This window comes from Gadus chalcogrammus, chromosome 10 (genome assembly GCF_026213295.1).
Source record: "Gadus chalcogrammus isolate NIFS_2021 chromosome 10, NIFS_Gcha_1.0, whole genome shotgun sequence".
Lineage (NCBI taxonomy): Eukaryota > Metazoa > Chordata > Actinopteri > Gadiformes > Gadidae > Gadus > Gadus chalcogrammus.
Window position 1 is genome coordinate 13,655,665 of NC_079421.1, and position 27,653 is coordinate 13,683,317.

General features: G+C 46.8%; 2 protein-coding genes across 6 annotated transcripts in view; both read right to left on the minus strand.

Moving 5' to 3' along the window:
• The window catches only part of med12 (mediator complex subunit 12), a 34,099-nt gene extending 23,403 nt beyond the window's left edge, over positions 1-10,696 (minus strand). For all 5 annotated transcript variants that reach the window (XM_056600672.1, XM_056600673.1, XM_056600671.1 and 2 more), the window contains exons 1-16: positions 10,513-10,696; positions 9,563-9,667; positions 9,246-9,437; positions 8,623-8,782; positions 8,111-8,286; positions 7,802-7,912; positions 6,940-7,212; positions 6,277-6,423; positions 5,656-5,755; positions 5,384-5,520; positions 4,224-4,355; positions 2,554-2,680; positions 1,303-1,532; positions 1,108-1,167; positions 643-816; positions 104-248 (exon numbers count right to left, since the gene is read on the minus strand). In XM_056600672.1, the coding sequence (XP_056456647.1) occupies positions 104-248; positions 643-816; positions 1,108-1,167; positions 1,303-1,532; positions 2,554-2,680; positions 4,224-4,355; positions 5,384-5,520; positions 5,656-5,755; positions 6,277-6,423; positions 6,940-7,212; positions 7,802-7,912; positions 8,111-8,286; positions 8,623-8,782; positions 9,246-9,437; positions 9,563-9,667; positions 10,513-10,614 (2,371 nt within the window). In that variant the 5' untranslated portion in view covers positions 10,615-10,696. The remainder of the gene's footprint in view (positions 1-103; positions 249-642; positions 817-1,107; positions 1,168-1,302; positions 1,533-2,553; positions 2,681-4,223; positions 4,356-5,383; positions 5,521-5,655; positions 5,756-6,276; positions 6,424-6,939; positions 7,213-7,801; positions 7,913-8,110; positions 8,287-8,622; positions 8,783-9,245; positions 9,438-9,562; positions 9,668-10,512) is intronic.
• Positions 10,697-11,394: 698 nt separating this feature from the next.
• The window catches only part of wu:fb13g09 (ATP-binding cassette sub-family C member 5), a 35,426-nt gene continuing 19,167 nt past the window's right edge, over positions 11,395-27,653 (minus strand). Inside the window, exons 19-29 of the mRNA XM_056600204.1 lie at positions 26,858-26,987; positions 26,194-26,347; positions 24,840-24,968; positions 20,101-20,287; positions 18,632-18,721; positions 16,260-16,458; positions 15,485-15,644; positions 14,946-15,024; positions 14,647-14,760; positions 13,474-13,638; positions 11,395-12,322 (exon numbers count right to left, since the gene is read on the minus strand). Of these exons, the coding sequence (XP_056456179.1) occupies positions 12,215-12,322; positions 13,474-13,638; positions 14,647-14,760; positions 14,946-15,024; positions 15,485-15,644; positions 16,260-16,458; positions 18,632-18,721; positions 20,101-20,287; positions 24,840-24,968; positions 26,194-26,347; positions 26,858-26,987 (1,515 nt within the window). The 3' untranslated portion in view covers positions 11,395-12,214. The remainder of the gene's footprint in view (positions 12,323-13,473; positions 13,639-14,646; positions 14,761-14,945; positions 15,025-15,484; positions 15,645-16,259; positions 16,459-18,631; positions 18,722-20,100; positions 20,288-24,839; positions 24,969-26,193; positions 26,348-26,857; positions 26,988-27,653) is intronic.

Genomic DNA, 27,653 nt, shown 5'->3' on the forward strand with positions numbered 1-27,653 from the left:
TGGCACCCAATTCTCCCGAAGCTACAGATTAAGGTGAAAACAACAAAAACAAAAACCTGGAACAGAGCCAGGCAATGTAAAACCCCAACAGGCCAAAGCTTACCCGTCTCTGCCGTGCTCTTGCGGTTGAGCACCTTCAGGATGTCCTTGGTGATCTTCTTGATGGCGTGGCGCGCCTCGTCGCGCTGCTTGCCCACGCCGTACAGCACCACCAGCCGCTGGTTGCACTCGTGGCTGGCGCTCTCCTCCTGTGGGCGGAGGGGCCACAAGATCAGCCGAGTTAGACGACGGGTTTATTCTGGCCGCCGACGCCGCTCGCGTTAGGAGACGGATAGATGAATGTAGATAAGATGTATACTTTATTGATCCCCGGGGAAAAGTCAAAGTCACAGAAGCTTGAACGAGCTTTGAAGAGTACGCGTGGTTAGAAGGTGGTGGGGGGAAAAAATACCCTTAGGGCCATGTGTTCACACGCCGAGAGGCACACAGTGAGAATGTTCAGAAAGGAACTCTGTACATTTGAAATGAAACATTTCGAGGAGCGGATCGCTCCTCGAAATGTTTCATTTAAAATGTACAGAGTTCCTCAACCTCACCCTCGATACGGCAGCGGATGCCTGGAGTAGGAAACGTTGAACCCACCTGGGGAATGGGGAAGTGGGTGGCGTACTGGATGTGCCGGGGCTGTTCGTACACCTGGGGGAAGGCCGGGTCCATGCCCTTGTCCTTCACCCCGGCCTTGCTGTCCTGATCCGGGACGGGCTTCTCGGGGGACGGGCTCCCCTTGGACTCGCAGTGCATCCTGGGAGAGAACATCTGAAAGAGTGCCGGTGTAAATAGACCCGATTACGAGATGGACGTGGAAACAGGCGGGCCGTGAGAAGGACCCGGGAGAAGAAGTCTTTTAGAGGCTTCTCCGGCTTAAAAGAAACGCAGTAAGCGGCTGCGTAAAAGAACGACACACACACACACACACACACACACACACACACACACACACACACACACACACACACACACACACACACACACACACACACACACACACACACACACACACACACACACACACACACACACACGACGGTCCATCACTATTCCACATACCTCGTCAAAATTAGCGCTGGAGTTTTGATCGACCTCCATCGACTCCGACAGTCCGGTATCCTGTGGAGAGAACGAGAACGTGACCAAGACAGAAGCAACCACGGTTCTTTGAACCCACACCAGAATGACTCATCCCCATCGATCCCATCGCCCTCCCCCTCCCTCCACCCAAACACAACACCCTGAAAGACGTGCCTCCATCTTGATGCCGGCGGCGGCGTCCTGCTCCTTGCGCTCCGACTCGTCGCCGGGGTCGTCGCCGGGGGACCGCGGGCGGGGCAGGTGGGCGTCGGAGGCCAGGTCGCCGCGGGAGATGAGCGTGCACATGTAGATGTTGTGGGAGAAGACGTCGTGCCGGATCTGCTCGCAGAAGAGCAGCACCAGGTTGGAGAACTCCACCCGCTCGCTCTCATTGGCCGGTTCGGCTGGAAGGGGAGGGGCGCAGGAGAAGGTTGGTTCACGCTCTGAGCTGATGTTCATAGGTGGATTGGGGCTGAGCCATTAATCAAATCAAGCTGACATCTCGATGTGAAAGAACACGATATGCATTTCTTTTTTTTACTGTTACTTTTACTGACTGGAGATCAGTAAGATTCGCATTTCTTTTTCTTCTACAATTCAATAGTTAGTTAAATAAAGATTTGACATCAATTTATCTCAACACATAGGCCTGGCCTAAAGGAAAGAGCTGTTTATATGTTGACTGCTTCCAATGTTGTGTTGATCATAATGAATATTGCTTGTTTAGTGAGTAATACAGAACATAAAAAAAGGCATACTAAATTGCAATATTGGTTGAAATAATTGCATTGCGATTATTTCCCCAAATCGTTCAGAAGTAAGGTGGATGCTCTTGTACTTATGATATCTCACTCTGTAGTTGGGGGTTCTCAGAGTGTGAAACCTTGGCTATTTTGTTTGTGGTACCTTGAGGATGTCTGTTGCCCTTTTTGAAGGATACATGCTAGGCTAAAGAATGTTGGACAGGATACGGTTTAAGGGCCCATCTGTTAATCGTTTATAAGCCCCGACATGACAACGCTGAAGGAACTGTGAGCTGCAACTGTACTGATGAGGAACCAAGGAAAAATAGCAGCAGTGCTTATGTTCATTACTCATCACGTTTGTTCGGAGGAATAACAGGAAACGCATGCGTTATAGAAGGGCTTTGTATTTCCCTTAATCTAAATAGACGAACGATTGACAAATCCAATACTGCAGGGATTTTGACTAAGCAGGAAACAAAAATCTTAAAATCGTCTGAATGATTCAATAGAAATGTTCCAAATAAAGAATAAAACACAAAGACACGCTTAACACTCAGCCTGCTAGGGGGGAAAAGGAATAACCAACTGAGAGAGTGGAGAGAGATGACTGGGGGAAAAGCACGATGAAACCCATGGGTGAGCGCGCCCCGTGTCAGACATGAGGGACCGGGGGACTCACTCAGGGTGGGGGCCTGGGTGTCCAGGAACTGCAGCAGGACGTCCTGGAAGACGGGCAGCGTGGCGGCCGACAGGGAGCCCGACGACACCGAGCCCTTCTCGTCCACCACCTCCGACTCCCCGCACCGCTGGGAGAACATCAGGAGAATGTGAACCAGGGCTGGGCGATTCATTGCACTTCAATCTCGATTTTAGCTTCAAACGATCACAAAATTATATAATCGATTTGTACAGATTTGTATCCAGGACAGCTGGATACATATCTGTACATTATTTTAGATTTGAACATTTTCTTTTGGACCATTTTGTGTATTTTTTTAAAAAGATAATCGTTTCAATAATTGTGATTTCAATATTGCCCAAAATAATCGTGAATATGATTTTTTCCATAATCGAGCAGCCCTGTTAACTCATATCCTCCCGCCTTGTGTTTACCCGTTGACCCTGGGAACGCGTGTACACATGCGCAGTGTTTAACGTTGCTTCCTTCTTGACTGAAAGTGGAATTGCGAGCAAGTGAGTTGTTCTTCACGCCAATGGAATAAAGTCGTTATTTATGTTATTTAATGATGTTATATAGTGTTTATTGGGTCTAAAAGAGAAGACACACGTATCAGAGATAGCATTAGCCATTTACGACCGTTTAGAAGTGTATATCCAAACCAACTGGCGGTGAATCTCAGATTGTGTAATTAATGAGCAGGTAGGAATGGTGGCCGGCCGTGCCTCGAGTTAGGCTGTTGACATTGGGGATCGAACCCAGTACCTTACAGCAGGGAGGTCAACACACTAACCACTAGGTGATGCAGCCTCCATATCAGGGCTTCTAGTTTTTAGCAACCATTGCATTGCAGACTTCACAAAGCCAAGGACAGCCAATTATAATAATCTGTAGCCGAGTTGTAATGTCACATATTCCACTGAGTGAGGCTGGATATCTCAGTCAGCGGCCTTGGAGTTTTTATCCCTAGTCAAACAGCGGAACGAGCAGTCACTCCATCTGCCTTTCGCAGGATATTCATGTCATCGCTAGAGAATCCCGGCGTAACGAACGCTGTACATGACTCCCACGATAACGAATGTGGCGGGAGTGACTCACGGATCCCCGCAGCCCGGCGAGTCACGATAAAGAGAATGAGCTCCCTCTCGTAGCGTGAACTCGCAAAGCGATAAGAATTGGAGCTGGCGCGCAATCAGGGAGAGATAACGGAAGAAGAAGTGGAAGAGAGTGGTTTGTGGGCGGGGGGTTGGGACACGTGCGGGAACGGCGGCTGAGTCGGCGTGGGAACGGGAGCGGTGAGTCATCGCCGTGGGGGGCGGGGGGTTGAGGTTGTGCCCCTCGTCTCCTTAAATTTACATTGAGGGCATTTAGCAGACGCTTTTATCCAAAGCGACTTACAATAAGTACATTTGTCATATAAAGTGAAACAATATATATCGCCATCGGTACAATAAGGATGTTCATAGAATCAAGTGCCAAGCACTAACAATCGCTAGGTTAACCCGTTCCCCGTATTCAACCTAGATAGCCATTATAAGATGCTACATAACTAAGTAATATATCGAAATACGACAGACAATAAGGGCGTACATTAAGTGCGAGGACGTACAACATATAGGAGGGGAGGGACTTAAGACCTCTGTGCATAGCCAGCCCGGCTGTCCTCTCACCTCCGCCTCGATCTCGGCCTGCCTCTTCTCCAGCAGCTTGGCCACCACCATGGCTCTGTGCCGGCCCGACCGCTTGCAGCACACGGCCCACTCACACAGCAGCGTGACCACCGCGTCGTCATCGGGCGACATCTGGAACACACACACACACACACACACACACACACACACACACACACACACACACACACACACACACACACACACACACACACACACACACACACACACACACACACACACACACACACACACACAGTGAGAACAGTGTTATGACAGTAGGGTTAGTCCCGTACTAGCCCTGGGGGATTTAGGCATCGGTATGAAAGGGACAGAGTGACGGATGAGTTTCAGGGGTGCAGTTTCAGGAAGGTAACGTGTGGTCGTGTCGTGCTCGGGTGAGTTAGGGGTTTAATTTCCCACGAAGATCACCCGTGTGAACGATGTACGCACTCACGCTACTGGAAAGAAAAGCGGATCGATTATGATGATTTGACCTGAACAAGGGGCTTTACGATTTCTCGGTCTTGGACTTTATTAGCAACTGCGATACAGACATTGCGTGAAAACTCCCCCTGATTATCATAGCAATCTAATTGAAATTCAAAGCATGAGGTATTGTGAGATAATAGCGTAGAATGGACAATAAGAGTTGTATATGTCGACGACAACACCCAGAAGCAAGCTGTACTCCGAACCCATCTTCTAGAAATATTGTTGAAAGAGCTCCAAGCTAGTTGAAAAACGCCATTCCTTATCAACCACTGCTTCTGACCTTTAATAAACCCCAGCTTACATTTTACATTCGGCCTTGTCATCTCTAATAGAAACCCCTTCAGGCAGAGCCTCCTCCCCAATATGGAAGATAACAAAGATGGAACGCGGGCACAGCATCAGTTAGGATGTAACCACTTTAATTCTGCAACAATGCTGTTCAAGGTTTACTGACTGAACGCAAGTCGAATAATGATGAAGAAAGTGTGCATTTGTTGCCTTTTGCAATTTGTACTTTTGCACTTTTTAGACATTTACCATCGAGTGATTACGGAGATGCCTTCAACCGAAGGGGTTTACAGCGAATACAGATAAGCCGCAATCACATCATCCTGCACCTATACGGTGCCCTAGAAGAAACCTCTGCTTAGTTTTTTGGGAATCACCTCGTGGCCTTCTTTGCTCTGACCCGAGCCGAAGATCCTGTTGTAAAGGGAGTCTAGCGAGTTGCTGAAGTCCGACTTCTCAAAGCTGTGGTTATCCAGAACTTCCAGAGTGTGGAGAACCCTACCGATGGTGAAGCCTGCAGGGAAATCACAAACAAGGGGAAAGTCAAAACAAAACCATGGCCCGGGCGAGTCACGGTCCAAATAAACACCAGCTCCCAGCCGGGTGGGGGGGGGACGCCGGCTGGGCCGGCTGCGTTTGATGGTCTTACCTGCGGTCGTCTCCTGGCATTTGTCGAAGGACCACCTGAACTCTACCGCCTGGCCTCGCTCCTTGATTTGCTCCTCGATTTCTCGTACCTTTGCACGGACCTGAGGAGACGGAGGTTTGGCTTATCTCCCAGCTACGGCAACTCAACCGCCGTAATGCATAAGCCTCAATGTGGTTGGGACTATTGGGAGAATACACAGCTGGTACGTCTGGGTAATTATTCATGTCATGACGATACAATGCCATTCAAAAGAGATAATATTGAAGATACCACCTATCGGGATGAAGTTTCATAATCTACATAAATCACAACGAGAAGATATGAAACATCAGTGGGAAAGGATAATTAGTTCTAGTCCGATACCATACCTTACATTTCCAAACACTATAAAGTAATGACCATCAGTTAATTCCTGTTTAGAATGGCCTTTAGAAGTCCCCAGCATATCGGCATATTTATCGACATTGTAATAAACGCCCCTTAATTATCGTTTTGATGCATTTTTTCCTTAAAACCCCAGCCGTAACAGATGGGTTGATCGATTTGTTTCCCAGTAAAAGACTGGACAGAAACACATTGAACTAAAGGGACAAACAACACCAGCGGGCCTGGGGGGGGTACCTGCTGGGTGAAGGCAGTGTTGGAGCCCGGCATGGGCAGGTTAGAGGGGGAGATGGGGAGCAGGTCGAGAGGCGAGCCCGTTTTGTTCCTGCTGTCCGTTAGGGAGTAGTGCCACACCAGCGCACTGGGACAACACAGCACGATGCTCTGCACACACACAGAGAGAGAGAGAGAGAGAGAGACAGAGACAGACAGAAAGACCGCACACAGAGAGAGAGAGAGAGAGAAAGACCGCACACAGAGGAGGGAGTGAGTACTCATGGAAAACAAAGTCGTGTTAACACACACACTGAACCAGGTCATGCTTGCTTTTTTCCTTTTTGACCAAGGAGAAAGAGATATCAGACCGAGTACAGAGCTAATGGCAACAGCAGACCGATTCTGGAGACCAATGAATGTCGTTCCCCGTTATTATGCCTGTGTGATTTACAATCCAAGTCATTCAGCAGACCATTTCAGCCCAAGCGACTTGGGAGTACATTTTTAGAACCATGGCATCAAGGAGCGTTAATAGGGAGGGGTGGAGCTTAGCTAGGCTGCGGACATTGGAGTTCGAACCAAGAACCATTCGGCTGAGGGTCAAACCCCATAACTGCTAGCCTACCCGGCTCCACCTGAGCGCAGTTTAAACCAAATAACAAATGGGGCTGCAGCCAGGCTCACCTGCAGCATGCAGCTGAGCCCAAACACCAGGGGTCGGTGCTGTGGGCAGATGTAGAAGTCTGTGAAGGGGGTCTGGGTCTGGTTGCCCCCCGCGGGCTGGGAGGTGGGCGTGGGGGGCAGGGCGTTCCCCGGCTGGGCCAGGATGCCGTGGGACTGGTGGCCGCCCGTGCCCGGCCCCAGGCTGCCGTCGCTCAGCAGGAGGTTCAGCCGGCGGGTGCAGAAGTACGCCAGCCTCCGGGACAGGTAGGCCGACTGCACGAACTCTCCCGAGTACTGGGGAGAGAGGGGGCGACACCCCCGGGTTAGCTCAACCACCAAGTCAGCCGCAAAGCGTGTGTCCAAAAGGACGCTGGGATCCCGCTGCTTCTTCAGGGAGGTTTGGGGTCAGACACCTAAACTATCCCGTCCCCTCTTGTGATCCATATCCACAGGGGAGGAGGGTGTTAGCATTACCAGGAGCACAGTGGTAGACTATAGACCACATATTACAGAGAGTACAACAGCACTGATTGACAGCCATGAATAACGCCCTCTCATATTGTTGCCCTCTGTGACCTGCTCCACGAGGCACATCAGGAATGTTATGTTGTTCTAGCACTCATGGCTGACCTATTGTTCACCGGACACCCGGCCGTGAGTGAACCCTACACCCTGCAGCCCAGAGAGCCTAATAGCAATGAATCCAAGTTCCTGTTGGGTAAAACCTTACAGCATGACTAATTAACAGGGGATTTAGTGTAAAAACACCCCAAGTGAAGATACTCTGTATACAGATTAAGCAAGATGTTGAGCAAAGTGTTGGACTGGGATGTTACGGCGACAGACGGAGGCAGAAAGAGAGTGGTTGCCATGGTGAGTTTACCTGCAATAGGAGAGGCAGCAATAGTCTAAGAAGTTCATCTTCTCCAGGTCGAACCTTCTCAAAACACTCCAGCACCCAGGTGAGGAACTCGTGTCGGTCCAGCATGCCGTCCTGAGACACAAGCAGACCATTCGACTTCATTCATCTTGCCACATCGTAACATCCTATCTTATGCAAGGGCTTCCTCGCCGTCACAACCAAATCTACAAAAAGCCACCAGGGCAGCAGACATGCATGTTGATTTACATTTCAAATATATATAATCAATGATCAGCTCCAAGCTTTTACTCCATACTGGGAAGAACTCACCTGAAACATGAACATGGCTAGCTTCTCGTTGTACTCCCATTGCTTCATGGCTGTCTCCACCTCCGCGGGTGTGGCAGGCTGTGGGGAGGCACAGCCCTGGCTGGGGAACTGTCTGTAGAACTCAGCCACCTTCTGAAGCTGCTCCCACAGGTATTTGGTGATGATCTGGGTCCATTCTACAAAGACAGATTTTCATCCAGACACATTCTCTTCTCTGTGCATGTTTGCGCGGATACATGCAATTCAAGAAAAGCGTGTGGGTCATTATCCATCATACTTCATGACTGTAATCCTTTGACATGTAGGATACACAAAATACAGTTTGACACATTAACTTAATATCACAATGTTAAGTATTTATATTTCTATAATAATCTTAATCCAAACATTGTGGGCAAAACCAGGTGCAATATTTCGCAGTGAGTCATAGAGAAAGAAAAAAGAGGAAGATACTGAACATATTAAATCTTTCATGAAAGGCTCTGTCAAGCGTCGGTTGTGTGTGACCTCACCTATACAGGGATCAGTCACATGTCTTTTCTTGACCTTAGTCTCTGTAATGGCAGCATGGTATGCGCAGGTCATTTTGATCATCCATGCCGAGCGCATCACAGGAACCGAATATTTGGCAAGGTATCCAAATACCTCTTCCTTTTTGCTAAAAATTGGAACCTGTGGAAGAGAAATTGAAAGGAAAAGATGTGATGCTGCGAAATGCTGCATGAATGGGTGACGGTAGATAAGGTGGTAGCCTTGGTCGGCTAATAAAAGAGATTTCCTTAGTCAATCCTCTGGAAAATACTGCAGCGATGCAATACACATTAAAGCCCCAACTGCCTTAGAAGACATCCAAAGATGGAAGCCAATCTTTGTGTGATTTTCAATGCATAATAAGTGACAAGAACTGTGCTATGTGAATGTTGTGCATACACCATCAAAACATTATTCAAACACGTCTTACCTGAGGCATGAAACACTAATCGAGTTAAAAAAATGGCATATATAGTAAACCAAACAAACTAGGTCTCATGCATCCAAGGGGAAAACAACACAAAGCTCTTAAGATGTCTGTTGTCCTTGTCGTAACGAGGTCTCCTCTCCACAGCTTCATTAACCCGCAGTGTGGCGGCCTCACCTTTTTGGCCAGCAGCGTGAGGGGCTTGGTCCCAGCCAGGTCTGTGAACCAGTTGTTAATGGAGCTCTGGGACCTGGCAGTGACCAGCCAGAAGTTATCCTTCTGGTTGACCTGCGGCTTGCGCTTCCCTGTGTCTGGGAATGTGTTGTAGCGAAGCTTCTCAGCCATAATGCTGCTGAAGTTTGAGCTGATCTATGAAGCGATGGAAAGTAGACACCTCAATAAACAGCTCAGGTCTGCAATGTACGTATTAAAAGCATGTACAGAACAAAGACAAATGGTACGTTGAAGGAAATATAGTAGATTTAATTGAATACCTTGGCGGGATTAAAGTTGACATTTTTTGCGCTGCCATGTTCATCTCCGGACACCGCTGGTTGATTATTAAATCCTTGTTTTACGTTTAATGCAGTCAATTCATCCTGATGCAAAAATGTATTTATGATATTGGTGTTACACATTGCAAAATCATCAACAGGGAAGTTCATAACGTTTGGAGTTAAATGGTTTAGATGTACACATAGATGATAGATGTACATACAGTAGTAAAGCAAACTGCTGTGATATCCATCAGTTTAAGGTATACTGTACACTGCAGTTTACAGTAAGGCAGCATACAGTTGAATACAAGTGAAAGCTCACACAAAATGGAAAAGATGACCCTCAACTCAGTTTTACAGAACGGGCCTTTAATGTGCTGTGGGTCTTGTAATCTAATCCAAGCAACCTAACATGACCTGAACCCGGGGATGGATGACAACGCTAAGGAAAACCTCAATCATGCTCAAGATCCGCGTCTGAAAAATGAATGCACAAATGTCGATACAGGTAACCCTCCATTGTACCTCCCAAACCAAGCAGCTTGCATAGCTATGTGGATAACGCCGAGCTAGAGGGAGATCTCCGCGCAGAAAGGAGATATTTACTCCTAGTCCCGCACCATCTCATCACAATAACAAAATCCCCCACAATACAACCACATAAAACAAAGAGCATTTACTTTGACTGGAAAATAACAATGTGGGGATGTGGCGTATTGCACACGGCAATCGTAGAGGTGGAAGACACCGGTAAATGTGTGTTGGCTCTCGGAGTAGCCCGGCTATCTAACAAAGTGACAACTACCTTGGTGCTGTTCATTGTTATTGAAGGCCCGTCTGGAGTAGGGGCTAAGCAGGCTAGCTTTCGCATAGCTTCATAACTGGGCACTTTAACACCGTTTAAAATCACTGATGTGCATTGTATAGAAACATCAACATGTTCTGACCTCTTTTTGCTTCGGGTCTTGAGGATACACGTCCGGAGGGCCGAGCCTGGGCCGTTTAAGAGGCCGGTGCTCGTAACTTAAGATACCGAAGGCAGCCATCATCCAGCGGCATCACAGCGCAAGGCTTTCCTTTTCCAGCAGCCGCTCGAGCCTAGCTACAGCAGCAATGCAAACTTCCGGTCTCATTCAGTCGTCTCACTTCAAAATAAAATCAACGACACATTAACGTATACGTTGACTTGAGAAAACAAAATATGCGAGATAATTTTCTCTGAATTCCGAGAAGGTCTATATAAGATAAAATAAAATCGGTTATTTTTTTCAGTATCATTGTCTCAGAATTCGGACAACATATTAAATGAAAATTAAAGGTTAATTAACGAGATAGTACCTCAAAATCCTGCGAGAAACTTTCATCTGCATTATTCAGGCTGACCTTCGCCAACTGTGCTGTATAATTGATGTATACATGTACATTTATTAAGAACCGGTATCTAAGGATCTATATGTTAACTTATTTTAACTTGCACTGTAATCAGGGCAAACTTGGAAATTAGTCTCACTTCTCAATTTGTCTTAATCCCTTTGAATAAAGCAAGTTTAATTGATAGTCACCGTACATTGCTAGTCATAGTAAATGCACATACATTTACTCTCATAAATATATTATGCTGAATATGGAGTGTGTTTTCATTGTAAAGCTAGTGCACTATTTGGCTATATTTGTCAATGGATGACCCATTGAATCTATGAAGCAACCTTATGATGCACGATCCCTCTGCTGCTAGTGCTTACACAGACCTAGTAAATAAAGTGATCTGCATTATTTTGCTTGCATGAACACAAGTCTGCACAGCAGGGCACTGTTTACACAAACAAAAAAGCAGGTCAGACAATTAAGCTTGTATAAAAATATCTTTATTGAAAAAGATTTATTTTTAACATATTTAATATTAAATGTACAAATATAAGACATGGAAAAATTACAATCTCAAGGTGCATACAAAGTAAAACTTGAAAATCCATTAGAGGCCTGGCCCACAACTCGGTTATCAGTAGACATTAATTATAAGGCAGATGTTTACCATCGCAATCATCAGAACAAAAGTGTACCAGTTAAAATTAATCAAGTATGCATTTTCCATTGCAAGTCTTTGATTGATCCATAAATACTTAAAAGATCTATAGTAAGCAGCGTCAAACCACTTCTATTACACCTGCACTGATTAATTCATAAAAACTAAGACAGTACCGGTCATTATTCCATGACAATGCATTTCTTCATTGTGAAAGCTGGATTTACCATTCTTATAATCTAAGCAACTACCGCAATGACGATGAAGCCATGTGCGTGCACGCACCCTTACAGGTAAATGCATGGAATATAAAGTGCCATTGTCAGAGCCTTTGCTCTGTCTTGTTTCTTTTAAAACTACTACTGCTATTATTTGTGTCCCTTGAAAAGGTGGTCACCGTGAATGTGGTCACCATCTTTGGTTTCTCTGAAATTCACAGATATGGTTTCAAGTAAAAGCGTTGCATCTTCGTGTATGTAACAACTGCCCCCGCACGCGCGCAAGCACTCACACACGCACACACGCACACACACACACACACACACACTCTCTCCCTCTCTCTCTCTCTGAACTGATGTGCAACTGACACTGCGAGAGCTGTTTTTCTTAAGCTTGTAATCAGGATTTCAGCTCTGGTGCGTCACTTCCATTTTGGCTTCTGATGCTTCTATCATGGATCTGAACCTGGAACTTTCATTGGCAAGCAAGGCGGCTGGGCTGTCAAACTCCAAGATCTGTTATTAAGAAAAAGACAAAGCACATACAAACTCAAGTTCAATTGCATGATGAGAACAAAGAAAGGGCCAAAGCAGGTCAAACCAACTGCATATGAACAGGACAGCGAGAAATACAACTGGGTGGACTTAATCAATGGTGATTGGTCATGATGGCCCAATCACATTTATTTCAAGGAACGCTTTGAGGACCGTGATGTGAGGCTAATTTATTATGAATTCCCATATCAGTTGTCAATTTGCAACCCTGAGTGTTAAGGAAGGGAATTAGTACACACAACGATCCCCCGAAACGCAATTACTCCCACAGTTTAGATCAGACCAGTGAGGCACAGCTGCCAATGACCAAGTCATCATTTAGACCTTAATGAGGAAACCTCCAGACAGATAGTTGTTCTTTAACAAGACGCATTCAGTCAGTGATGGCGCACCAGTGGGCCTTGTGGCAGACCTTATTGTTCCCTGAAATTATGTGGTATTTAACATGCATATTCCCGACTACGGTTACTGTTAGTAAAAACTTTTGGGTATCTTCCACGAGCCACTGCCCACTGAGCAGAAATGTCCTATTATATCAAATGTCCCGTCGTAGTAAGCAGCGAACACGTTTCAAGTCATATCAGCAAGGTGTCATGGCAACCAGACGGCTGTTGCTTTGGGTCGGATCGAGTGCTTCTAGACTGAGTTTTTGGAGGGTGGGTGGGCCTTCACCCCAACCAGATTGTCCAACACCGAGTTATGCAGGGAGCACACCCATCACACCAGACGCATTGTAACAGCTGGGGGCGGCTACTGTGTAATTGTTATCAATGGGCACCCAGCGTTCTGCTTGCTGCCGTGGCGTTGCTGAACAATGCGCTTTTCCCCCCGCCGTGACGCCTCGACTCTTTGGCTGACCGTCGAAAATGAACTCAAGAAAACTCAAGTGCCTCTCGCTCGTCATTCTGGGTCGGTTGGGTGTAGATAATCGAAGGCTTGCACTGCAGCAGTAAGGAGGCGCAGTGTTGCGCAGCGTGGCTGTTCTTCGAGACCTCAACTTAAAAAGTCAAGAACAAAAGCAGCCCGTTTTATACACAGCCTGCTTTAGTTGTCGGTGTGAACAGCGCCTCGGGTTAAACAGGGTGACGTCTGGCTTGAGTTTCCCTCCTCACCTGGCCGTTGTCCATCACCATGACGCGCTGACAGCTCATCACGGTGTGGAGGCGGTGGGCGATGACCAGCGTGGTGCAGCCGTCGAACGAGCTGCGGATCGTCTTCTGGATCAGCCGGTCCGTCTCGCCGTCGATGGCGGCGGTGGCCTCGTCCAGCAGCAGGATCTGTGGGAGCAGCAGCAGCTCTTGATGTGCAGGCCTGCGTAATAGATCCTGTGATGCATGGTATGATGTACGTGTTCACCCCCGCATGTTGAGGAAATATTAAACGGGCTTTGATATGCACAGCTGGTTCATAGAGCTGTCATTTAGGGGACGCTTTCAGTCCCAGTGAAGGGCAGATTTGGAAGTGGCTTGTAATGGCTAATCACACGAGCAATGGCTTTTCGCACAATGGCTAATGGTGCTAAAATAGTGGGCCTTTTAATAGTTAATTCCGATGCACGTCATTAATACGTACGTAGGGGTAACGCATCTTGATCATGAATGCCCTGAATCTAGACCTTTCAGCTGGATTGTCAAACCCCCTAGCCACTGCATGAACCTGCTCTGATCCCCTTTGGTTTAGTGGGATTCAGTTATGTTTGATGTTTAAGCAGAATTATAAATATATAAAGTTGGATTCTAGAGCGCCATCTATTCTGTATGAGTAGCTGCATGTGGTCTGAACTGTATCTGTCTGTCTACTTTGATAGAGAACACACCACACAGTCTGCCAACGTGACTCCTTCTGTGTGGGAGCATGGGGTAGGAGGGTTCCCTGTAGTCGAATATAAAAAAAACGGTTTGTGAACATCAATATTAACCTGAGTCATCGTGTCAATGTTTCACGTTCCAATTAGTGGAACGGTGTTCATTGCTTTTGGGTGAACGGACCCTATAAGACGTGCTTTATGGAGCGCAGGATGCAATGACAACATCCACCAACAGGGGGCAATGTGATGCTGCACAGTTCCCCACTGATGCTAATAATACTATTTGGTGGTGGTGGTGGAGGAGGAGGAGGTGGTGTTGGGTAGGTTTTCCCAGTGGATCATTCGAAATATAAACAGTTTTTCAGAAAGAGTCATTATCAGTCATCCGAAAAAACAAAAACACAAAAACGTTTTTTTTTTCGATTCCTTCCAACAGACCAGGGACATGAAACAGCAGTGTCACGCAGGCAATCAGTACCTTGCTATGTCTCAGCAGCGCTCTGGCAACACACAGCAGTTGTCTCTCTCCCACTGAGAAGTTCTCTCCGTTCTCCGTCACCTCTGAGTGGAGGGCGTGAGGCATTTGGCTGACCTGCGGAGATTCGGAGGGGGCGGTGTACATACTCATTTCAAAAGAACTGCCGGGGGGGGGATTGGGAAGGGGTGGCTCCTGTTCGGCACAGCTACTCAATTGTCGATGCTTTCTTCTCCTATTTATATTATCCATCGTAGCCTTCCAGAGTTATCGGGGGCCATTACGCCTCCGCTTTCACCTACCATGTCTTTGATGTGCGTCTTTTCCAGCGCGTCCCATATTTGGGCATCGGTGTACTTCCCCCAGGGGTCCAGATTGGTCCTGTCGAGAGAGAGAAGGAGACGCGTGTTTATAACAGGGCGAGGTGACACAGAGGGCGCCCGTGTATCTGACCATGATAGACGCGCAATGTGCGCTTCATAGGGAGGCCGTGGGGGATGGACCAATGAGATCGCAGAGGCCGGGGCCAGCAGGCTAGCTCATCGCTCGTTTAAATCCTTAGCACCTTCGTCGGAGCAATCTCTCCGGGGCACTTAGGTGCTAATTGTTTGGGGGTTAGAGGACGATTCTCTCATTGATTTCCCGCTCACCAGATGGTCCGAGGTTTTGGCACGCCGTTCTCAATCCAAACTGTTCTCAAACGCCGTTCTCAATCAGGAGTTCTTCTTTTTTTTGTTATTGTGTGCCGACAATGCCGCATTAGCCATGAGGGTGGTCTGTAGAGAGTGCGTCGCTACGGCGATGGCGTGAGACCAGGGCCCTGGGGGGGGGGGATGTCTACCTGACGGTGCCGATGAAGAGGACGGGCTCCTGGGGGATGATGGCCAGCTGGCCCCGCAGCTCCTCCAGCCCCAGGTCGGCGATGTTGACCCCGTCCACGGTGATGGAGCCCCCCGCCAGCTCCACCAGTCTGAACAGAGCCACGCCCAGGGAGGACTTGCCTGTCGACGCACGGCCACACGGCGTATCGTTAGCCGCAAAGCAGAGTTGATATTAAGTCATATTTTATGATTCATCTTGTATTTAGCAGAAAAAATGCTTAGGTGAAATAGATGACTTATGGTATGTAAAAAGCACTCTGATTGGCTTAGGATATAGCCAATGAGGCACAGTGAATCAGCAGCGTTAGGAGAGTAGAGTTAGGTTAGATATCACAATTTGGCCAAAATATGACTTGAGGCAATTATGAGGCAATTATGCTACAAGGCTGAGGATACTGTATACATGTATACACATTTATTCTCTGTGAACAAAATAAATTAATTGCAAAGACTTTCCTCTTGGTAGATATGGGAACATCTTTCTGGCGACATGAAATTATGCTTAATGGGGTTCAAACCCTTGTGGTGTTGGTACATTTGACTTATCAATTCAAGTACATTGAATTGTATTTGTACAGCCCTTAATCAAAGGTACAGTCTCAAAGGGCTCAACAGGCCATATAGTTATGCCCCCCCCCTGACCCTAGCACAAAACAACAGGGGAGACACGGGAGATAGGGGAGCAGAAGTCGCTTCGCGGGTCGGGTCGCGGCGAAGGCGCCCACGGGTACGTACCCGATCCCGTGCGGCCGACGACCCCCACCGTTTCCTCGGGCGCGATCTCGAAGCACAGCTTCTTCAGCACCAGGGGCAGGTCGTCGCGGTAACGCATGTCCACGTCCCGGAAGGAGAGGCCCCCCCGCTGCGGCCAGCCCGGGGCGGCGGGGGACGACGTCCCGCCGGTGATCTGTCTGGGCGCCTCGCTCTCCAGGTTCTTTGGGGGGGAAGCGAGAGATAGCGACGGTGGGTCTCTGGGAGGTGATGGTGGGTTTCCCCCCCCCCCAGCCTCACCCCTCCCCCGGCCCCGCTGGCTTGCCCCGCTCTCGTGTAAACGATGCGGTGGATTCTAGTGATGCAGGGTCGCAGCCGTATGTTGCCGTAACAACACCCAACCGCCTCTCCAGCCAAAGAAAATGACAACCCGCTGTTATACTTGGGTGGTCCCTCCCGGCTATTGTACGATTTTTCTAAAGCTAAAACAAACATAGCTATTCACCATAGTGGAAACTAAGGCTTTTCTTCAAAAGATGAAACGAAAGTCATGAAATATTTAAAATGTATGCCTATTCGGCTAATTTTAGGCAGTTCTTTTATGTTGAGATGGCATAGAAAGTTGAGACCGTGGCTTTGTCCACTTTTGTGCTGCAGAAAAATCCCAAACATAAGGCTTTTATTTAATCAGAGAATTTGCCTAACTTGCCAAACAATTTTGCCTGCATTTGAGTCTAATATTGGTTATGAACGAATGCAACATAACTCAGTCAATATTTGACCATAGCATAATATACATTCTATAATTATGCAGCTTAGTCAATATTTGACTATGGCATACTATTTCTGTATTTATACAATATGTTATTGAACAGCAAACAGACCAGCTGACATATTACAACGCCAAATAAAAAAGGGGGTAACATTTTTCCTGGATAGTCTACAGTTGATCATCAAATGCGCATTGATTTAGTGTCAGTTAAGTATCACATTGAACGCGTCTTCTTTAAGTGTCGGTTGACCCTGGCTTGATAAAATCAACATTGTGGAAGTGGACATGGAATAAGGATATGAACCACAACATTTCAAGTGAATAGCAAGTGAATAGCATCCAAAGGATGAATAGCAGCTTCATTTGAATATAATGTAATATGTCTCATTTGTGTCAGGAAGGTTTCAACTTTGTGCTATAAACTTATCTTTTCTCATTTATACACATTCACAGTAGTTTCATCTGACTCTGTCTTGATTATCAATGGCAAATCAAAAATACTTAAAATCTCTCCTGATTATCCCCAACATTAAACCTGCAACTCAACAGCATGTCTAATGAGTAAAAGTCTAGCGAGTATCAGTTGCAAATCAACAAGCTCCGATTGACTTGGAAGTCAAAAAATGATGAGATCCTCGATAGTAGAGTGTTCAGTAATTGTCCATCGATCATCCACAGATAATCCAAAAGCATGGTGACCTGACATATCCCCAGCCTATCAATGGCACATCAACAAACTATAATCTGGACTATCAAAGTAAAGCAAACAATTCTCAGTAGTAGTTCAGTTTTCACTGAATGTACGATAATCTACAGATCAGCTACATCCACTGTTGATGATGGGTCATGTCAGCCAATTACTTAATCCTTTAATCTGAAGTACATTCCATTTGTCTGGGAAAATATATACAGTTGAGCCGATAATTGAGCTGGTAATTAGTGTTTTCATGGTTTTACCTGTGTGTACGCTGCTAGCCCTGTAATGCACTGTTCAACTTAAATCGGGCGTGGTTAGCCATAGCACCCGTCCTACCCTGCTATACTACGGCAACGATTCGCCCATTTCAATACTTGGAATCTTCTTTAGATTGTTATTTGTTCAAATTGCCTTGGACACTTCAGCATAATGGTCAGTGATGGGTGTTTCTAGTTTCAGTAATGTACTAACTAGCACATACTACTACCAATGTCTACCTCAACGGTCTTTAATGTTTACATGCATCTTTCGCATGTACATTGAAGCCACTCAATGTGTAACTGAAGTTACTGAAGTATTGTCAAGCTATAGGGTAACCCGATGGCCTGCTGTAACACAAGGCTTTCACAGTTGATTCTGTCGTTTGACATCAAGTCCTACTGGCGACTATCACTAGTCACCTGTTTCGACTGGCTTCCGGGCTGGGCTCATAAAAAAAAATACACTTGCATGCCCAGACGCACGCACGCCCACCCACCAACTCACACTCAATTCAGCTGTTGTTGGCATGCGGGGCAGGTCTATAAGTGACGCTTGTGTTCCTACATGACGTCTGAGTGTACTCCAGGCCTTGAATTGGCTCTCCCCATCCGCCCGCCCCACAGTGAGTTTGGCAGACAGCAATGCCTTCAGCCGAGCTGCTCTTACCTTTATATAATGATTGATCCTCTCAACGGATGTAAAGCGGGCTTCTGTCTCTGACAGCAGCCTCACGGTGAATTGAAATAAGCCAGTGAGCTGCAGGGAGAGGGAGAGAGAGAGAGAGAGATAGGGAGAGGGTGGGATAGAGAGAGCGAGGGGATCAGAAAGAGAGAGGCAGAGAGGTAGAGAGAGAGAGCAGGGGAGAGAGAAAAAATAATAAAGGTAAGGGTAGTAAAAAAGTAGCAGGTTAATGATTGACAACCAGACTCTCATTCACAACCAATTACCAGCACCATTATATGACAGGCCAGCAGTAACATTTACAACCTGGTTAATAGATTGTTTCACCGTCCCTTGCGATCTAGTGACTGCCCATCAATTTCATCTGATATTTTAAGGTCAAGGTTCCTCCCGGAGCAGTTTATAGGCAACAGCATGGGCAAAGTAAATGGTCAAAGTGATGATAAAAGTCAGACCTGAAGGAGCTGAACAAATAGCGGAGGACAATCCCTTTCCCACAGCACTAGATCTGAACAAGCCACCCGGTTCCTGTACTGAAATATGATGCTCACCACATGAAGGTGGACTCATGGTGTGTGGTTTGTTTTTAATCCAATCCCCTTCTTTATCATCTTCGATCTCTCACACACACACACACACACACACACACACACACACACACACACACACACACACACACACACACACACACACACACACACACACACACACACACACACACACACACACACACACACGTACAATTTTAAAGGGACAATATGTTGCTTTGGTCCTACTGTAGACACCCATCTGATACATGACCGGATCCCTCTGCACGTTATTAACAATAAGATAAAGCCAATCTTTTTGCCGTCCATATCACCGTTGGATGTAATATCATTCCACTAGAAAAAATACCTTTAATATAACACTTGAGGCCAAAAACGTAACTCATGGCCGTGGCAGCGGTCTCCACGGAGGAATGAGTGCAAATTCTTGGTTCTGGAGGTTGAAATTTGGCAAGTATGTGTGTACACCTTTGGCTATCAGGTCAGGTAAGAGACCATGCTGTCTTTTAAGACACTTTGATCCAAAGTGGTTTACGGTTGCAGATGCAGCTGATTAATGAGCAGATCGAGCTTGCGTCTTGCTACTAGAGGATGCCTCCATGTGGGGCCGCAGGTATTGACGACTGGGGTTCAGAACCTTCGGGCTGTTCATCGAATCCCAGCCACCCCTCTTCCTAATATTAATGAGGGCTCAGGGTTCGAATCCCTACTGGTGGCGGTGGTACCCCAATCGGGTAGTAGGTGGAGGATAGTCTTCTAGTTAGTGAATAGATCGCCCTACCCCCAACACCACCACCACCACCTGCATCATCACCCCCAACACCACATGCACCACCACCTGCATTATCAACCCCACCACCACCACCACCACCTTCACATCATGTAGGACAGGGTCCACCTTCGTACCTGCACGGCGTAAGACAGGGCCAGGCCCGCGTAGGCCGGGGGGATCTGCCGGTGCATGAGGACGATGAGCAACGCCACGGCGCCGATGAGCGTGATGCTGATGAGGTCCAGGCGCACCGCCAGCCAGCGCATGGCGCAGCTGAACAGGTAGTGGGACGCCTGGTTGGTGTCCAGCAACTCCTGGTATCTGGAGGAGCAGACGGAGAGACAGAAGGGGAGAGAGAGGGAGAGAAAGGGGGGCGGACGTCAGTCAGGCTGCAGCCCGGACGCCCACTTTAAGTCCTCACAGGCGAAACACGACCGGGGTCAGAGTCGGATGTTAATCAACCTGGTGAAGGTGAGGGCATCTTGCTCAATGGCGGTTCTACACCGGGGCCTAAGGGGGCCTACGGGGGCCCGTGCCCCTGTAGACATGTCCCTGGCCCCCCCCTGTGGCCCCCCCCCGTGCTGACCAAATGAAACAATTAGGATTTTACTGATTTTACGGAAGAAATGCGACGCAACGTTGTACACGGGTAAATTAGACGGGCGCACCCAAACACAGAGGTGCTGCTCCTCCGTGTTTGGGTCTCGATATATTTAAAAACTTCATCATATCTAAGCAAACTGATCGAAGCAGAAGCGAGGATCCAAATATCAGTATCCTTGCTAGGTCTAGGCTACACAATGGTGAGATGTTAACCACGTATTTTCATCCGTTTAAAGTGCTGCATTGCGATGACAAATACATTGGAGTAAAGAGTAGTAGGCTATCTGCCCGTGTTAAGTAGGGAGGGATGGTTATGCAACGAAATGTAATGCACGCCCCTACGTTTTTTTTCTTTTATTCTTTCTTTTTATAGCAGATATAATGAAATGAGGAAAGAACAGAACAGGGTATGTTTTTAAAAGGGAAGAACACAGTTTCTCCACACTGAAACTGATAAAATAAATAGGTAATGGCACACAACCCTCGAGTTGTTTTTCACATTGACCCACTGTATTTGTACCCTGTACTTTTTATTTTTTATGGCCCTATCTCTCTTGCACGGCACGCTTGTACAAAACAAATGTCTATATGATTTTGATGATTTAGGGCATATTCTCCATCCATTTAAGGTAGTTTGACAGAAAATGACAGACTGGTGAAGTAATAAACTCTTGTACAAATTAAATGTTTGATGATTTTTAAGTAAAACAAAGTTTATAATCTTTAAATATCATTTTTTGCCATTTTAATTGTTCCCCTTTGGTTAAACACTGGGCCCTTCTTGCCCCCCCTAGTAAAATTTGTCTAGAACCGCCACTGATCTTGCTCAAGGATGCATACAGATAGTCAGCAGTCACTGGGGGATCAAAACAAGGTACCTTCTTCCTGGAGTGGAACCCCCTTAAAGGTTGGGTACGCGATTTGCGAAACGCCAGCAGATTTTGAAAATACACAACTCAAATGGTCCTACCCCCTCCCCTTCAACGCTGACTCTGACTCCACCCATTCCAAGTACTTGGACGCGCAATCATGCACGAGCGCGAACAGAGATGCGCGAGAGCGAGCCAGGCTAGCGTAGGTTTTCGTTTAACAACATGGCACTACATTCAGCTGTAAATTGCACCCAGTACCGCGGGAAGTAGGGGTTTTGGGGGTGCTGCAACACCCCCTGTCCGAGGCCCTGTCTTATCACAGAAAACGATCATTTCTAAAAACCAAAGTGGAGATTTCTGAAAACGCCGGTTATGTGTTGTCGTATCAACGGGGAGAAACGGGATTTTAGGTTCTGAAGCGTCACATTATGCACCAGGAAATGCTTAACGTCATGTGAGCATCCGCTGTACCGTATTGGTCCGAATATAAACACAAACCCCATTGTAATACGACCTATATTTGGAAAAAAGATTTGAAGCCCAGATCTTGATTTCATGAATAAATAAATTGTATTAATTGAAATAATATACGAAAATAAAAAGGCATAGAATAAAACACTGCATTGCCACTAAACAGTAGTGCAAATAGGCCGTACTGATGTGTACACCAAAGACTTCCTGACACTCCTCTGCCCCGCTGTGTTCGCTCTGGCTGTGGTCGCTCCGAACTGTTTCGGCCCGTGGCAAAGCGAGTCATCCTCGCTGCTGTCCAAGGCATGTTGAGACGCAGCATTTATTTAATGCTCATATGTCCTAGTGCTGAAAAAAGGTTATATGAAAAAGTGTGAGGGTAGCGGTGGTGCGCTAAACTTGTTCTGTGAGCAGCTGGATGTGAACCATGGTGTGAAGGAAGTGAACACAACGATCGATTTTCAACTGTGCGCGCATGCACTGGTGTAATTGAGCTGCGCTGCTATATATCTTTTTTATCAATGTAACGAGTTGCGAGTCTAGTGCAGGCCGGGTTTTTTTTTCACAGCACCCCCTGCTGAGAATACGTTCTCGCGGCTATGGTTGCACCAGATGTTATAAACATTAAACGGTCACATAAATCAATACTATTTTTAGAAAATGTATGTTTGTTTCATATAATTGTATTGGAAGTCCTGGTTTTCACTAGGGTTGCCGCGGTGTGGACATTTTCACACCGAGTAATAGGCTACACTCGTCTCAACACCGGTATTACCGAGTATAAACGGTATAAACTTTGAAACTAGGTCAACCGCCACACAAGCATCGGTTTTTAGACCCTTCTCGTCCTTCAGTTGCCGCCAACGTTCAAAAGCAGCGCCTAGGATTATTCTTGATTTCAGTTTTTCTCTTTCAGCGTTTTTATTATCAATTACTCTCTGAAAAAGAGTTTTCCTTCTCTTTGCTGGTGGTGGTGGTGGTGGTGGGGATTGTGGCGTCTTGTCTGCCATGGAAATTGTCTTCTACTGCTAGGTCCAAATGTGGATTAACTAGTTCCAGTAGATACCGCAGGATAACAACAAACAGGAGCTTGCTCTGGGTCACGAGCTCTGGGTCACGAGTACTGCACGACGGGGTCGCGCGCGGGGCGCGGGGGAGGGGGAGTGCAGTACGACCGTTTGATTGACGTACTTACTGTCCAATGAAACTCGGTGGCAATGGATATGATTGGCTGGAGTTTTTCGAGCCCTGCACGTTCCACAGATGATTGACAAGTTTAATTTTCATGTCAGTACTTCTAACTCAGTGGCTGTAAGCGGGTTATGATAAGGATTTCAAGTAATTTTGCAAAAATGGCCAAAAAAGCAAATCACCTATGCAACCTTTAATGTCTAAATCTAGACTATTGGGATACACGCAGAACCCAAGGTTTTAGAAGGGAGACACAGCAGGGGGTAACGTGCATATATTCCCCTTCAAGACATTTCAGTTCAAATAATCATTTGAACAACTGAGCAGAATTGGCAGCCGCAGAGAAACGCTCCCTCTCCCTTAGAAGGAAACTACATGCACTGATTTTTATTGCGAAAGCACGAATGGGTAAACTACCCCTTTACATCTCAAATTTGCTTTCCTTCCATAACAGTGTTTACAAAACAAGGTCATCAGAATATATGTTATTAACCACACCACTAACAAGAACACAACTGGGTACAACAGCTTTCTCATCATATGCACCAAAGGTCTGGAATGAACTTCAAGCCACTCTAAAGCTGGAATCACTCCCACCACTCAGTACCTTTAAAAAAATGTTACAATCAGCTCTAAAAGAACACTGCAACTGTTTTTAACCTGATGCCTTTTATTTATTTTTAATTTGTTTTTTTTAGCTGTATGTATTAGCTTGTTTTTATATAGCCTGTTATGAAGTGTAATTTTAGCATTATAGTGTCAATTGTGGTGTACTTTGTTTGTGTGTGTGTGTGGCCTTGTGCAAATTCTGTAACTTCTTTTCTGCTGCCTGTCTTGGCCAGGACTCCCTGTGAGAAGAGTTACTGTAACTCAATGGGACCTTCCTGGTGAAATAAAGGTTAAATAAAATAAAATAAAATAAAATAAAATAAAATAAAAACGACCACAGAGATCTGCCAGACGTGAATGATGCTGCAGGGATATCTTAGAAGCCTAAATTAGGCTTGCTTAGGTTTCTTGGGCTGGGGACACATTTGACGGCTCGTTTTCTCGCATGAACGGTCTCTCAACTAAGAATACACACACCACACAGCTAGCGTTCTGCAGCAGTGGCTTTGCTCATATCTAAAGCGTCCAAACAAGCGATAACCAGTGACAGCATCTGCGTCATTTAAATGGGTAAGCGACCGCTGCAGAAATGATTTCAGACGTCGGTTGTCACGAGAATGACCGTTACGCCTGGAAGCAAGTGTCGGGAAACAAAGTATAAAAATAATTCCCAGACTGCTTCAGGTGCTTAATGTCGAGAGTTCCATTATGAAGACAAATAAAACAAGAACGGGTGAGAAAGCAACACATTGGCCCTTTTAAAAAATAACACAAAATATCTGTCACAGGGCATTTTCAGTGATCTGATGTGTTTCCAAGTATTATTCATTAGCAATGAACTAAACATGGGGATGAAGGTAATTTCTCCCTTGAGAATTGGCTTGTCGAATGGAGAGCCTAGCCAGCAGTGCCCTGGGGTTCATATGACGGGAAACCGTGTGTCATTGGTTAACGATTAAACCCGCCAGGTTGCGTTGACAATCCAAAACTAAATTCAATTTAATTGAGTCGATGGAAAAAAAGAAAAAATATCAATCAAATGTTAATTTGACAATCTGTTGAGGATGAGTGATGGACAGGGTCTCTTGGAGGAAGCGCACCACGAGATCACACGGCTCAGCGCCTACCTGTGCAGGAAGTCGGGCCCTCTCCCATAGGCGTGGATGGTGGAGAGGCCCTGAAGACTGCTGGTGAGGTGAGAGGTGAACGGTGACTGGCTGATGTTCTCCAGGCGCTTCAGCTCCCGAATCAGAACCCTGGGAAGGGAGTGATCGGCGACGTTTGATCATGACACGTAGACATTCATTCATACCGTCTCGTTACACAATACAGAGGATTATACTGCTAACTGGTCTGGCTTCCTTTGTTTTTCTGCCATTTTATGTCTTACTTGTACTTTGTAGGTGTTTTTTTTGTGTCATGTTGAGGAGGTAAGAGAGCACGGAGGGGGGTTCACGTGATAACTTTTGCAAGGTGATTTCTTCGCCACCATAACTGATGCGACGTTCTCGGATATATCTCCCTTCATATTGAAGCGCACACTTTGCACTATGCTCCTTGGTGTGCTTTGTGTTCAACGCTGCCTCGGGCACATTGGCCTGTGAGAGTCAGGCGGAGGAATCGACCGGTATACGAGAAAAGAGACACTGGGCAATACCGTGTCGTGATGGAGCACCAATGTGATCAACCTCAATGGTATCGCAATTGTGTAAAGCGCCGAAGGACACAAGTAGAGATGGGAATAGAGTGGTTTTGTCCAGCGGTTGGACAGACCAGTTTCCCAGCAGAGCCCTGGTCATTTTCCACCCTGTGATTCACATGCGATCACACACACACACACACACACACACACACACACACACTGACAGGGATGTGTGAGACCAAGAGAAAGGAGGGGTTTATTGACAAAGGTGTAGGTGTGTGTGTGTGAGAGCAGGGGGGGAGAGTTCTACTTTTAGACACAGAGGTGGTTGCTGCCTGTGAATAAACCGTCTCCCATGAATCATTTTCACCATTTTCTCATAAAAGGCGGAGATAGCGAGAGGCAGAGAGAGAGTGCCAGAGACATAGCAAGCGACCCCAGCAGGAAAACAACATGGCAGCGTTTCAGACAAACATGTTTACGCTGTTGGCACTATGTTATTTCATAATTGAATAACAACCGCCTTAAAAATTGAATGATTGGGAGACTTCCATGCGACATACAAGAGAAACCCAAGTCTCGCTACAAAAACATATTCATGCCCGCCGTTTTAAGTTTGAAACAACAATGCAGTCACGTTTCTGAAAGCCCTCGTCATTTTTGATGCCGCGATGATCGCAGGCCCCCATTATGTCCATTATAACCCACAATGGTGTGTGTGTGTGTGTGTGTGTGTGTGTGTGTGTGTGTGTGTGTGTGTGTGTGTGTGTGTGTGTGTGTGTGTGTGTGTGTGTGTGTGTGTGTGTGTGTGTGTGTGTGTGTGTGTGTGTGTGTCATACCTGGAGACGCGGTTGACGACGAAGAGGAAGGCTCCCAGGGGCAGGATGGAGAGCAGGAACCAGGGGAAGACCACGCCCACCATGCCCAGGCAGAAGAACACCAGGGTCATGTTCTGCAGCAGCATCTCCGCCTGCAGAGCCAGACGTACGTCCACTGCAGAGCGGTTGGGGGAGGATGATATTGGCTTTAAATGGATTAGAGTTCAGTGTTCTGTATTGTCAGTCGTTTGATTATTCAGTCGTTTGATTGTTCTTTTTACACACCGCATCAAGTGGTGAATGAATGACGATTTGATAAGAAGTAAGAAATCCAAAGTCAATCGAACAACTAGTCTACCAAAGACATCTACATCTTGAAAGCTTACCCTTAATATAATCGGGAATCGGCTCTTAGTCAAGAGTCGGATCACAAGCGGTCTGTGTAATAGACAGCTCTCTCTCTCTCTCTCTCTCTCTCTCTCTCTCTCTCTCTCTCTCTCTCTCTCTCTCTCTCTCTCTCTCTCTCTCTCTCTCTCTCTCTCTCTCTCTCTCTCTCTCTCTCTCTCTCTCTCTCTCTCTCTCTCTCTCTCTCTCTCTCTCTCTCTCTCTCTCTCTCTCTCTCTCTCTCTCTCTCTCTCTCTCAGCCATGGAGCATTTAAAGGGCCTCCCCCCCTCCCCCCCTCACCCTCATCCATGTCCCGGGAGAAGCGAGTGAGGATCCGGCCCAGCGGGGTGGTGTCAAAGAAGTGCATGGGGCTGAGCAGGAGCTTCCGGAACAGTCTGTCGTGGAGCGCAGAGGCCGCCTTCATAGTGCACTGTCAAACGCAGGGGGGGGGGGGGGGGGCAAACGGTAGCGGATTAACAACACACAACACACGATCGGAAGTCAGAGAGTCAACCTAAACAGACGCAATAACACAAACACAAATCGGCCCAATGGGAACCATATGGGGAAGGGTTCAGCGTGAGAGGCGACGTAGGAGGGGGAGCTTGTTTGGCTAATGTGTCGTGTTTTTTTGGGGGAGTGGTTGGGGGGGACACAGCCATGGTGGGCTCCAGCTGCAGCACACATGGTCGCGTGTTTGCCACTCACAGCAGCCGCGTACACACCGCATGTCAAAACAGCGATGTGCTGCGCTTCGCTATCGGGGGGGGGGCCTCGTTTCGCGTCGGAAGATGTTCCGAGAAAGCCGTCAAATGTTGCTGCATAATGAGCGGCCGCGGGCTAGACACGGGAAGGTCACGACCCTAATTCTTTGGGGACGTCTCCGGCGATTGGATAGAAATGACTCTTGGCAGGGAGGGACACATTAATTCTATTAATGGAATATTCAACACCGGCAGAGATCTCATCGCGGTTGAGGGGCAGAGAAAGATTAGCCGTCTCGACGAAGGAATTAGCAATTTCAACTGGCATACAATAACGTCGGGGGCTAACCCCTGTAATGCGCTGTCAGGACGGGTTAACTCAAAACAAAGAG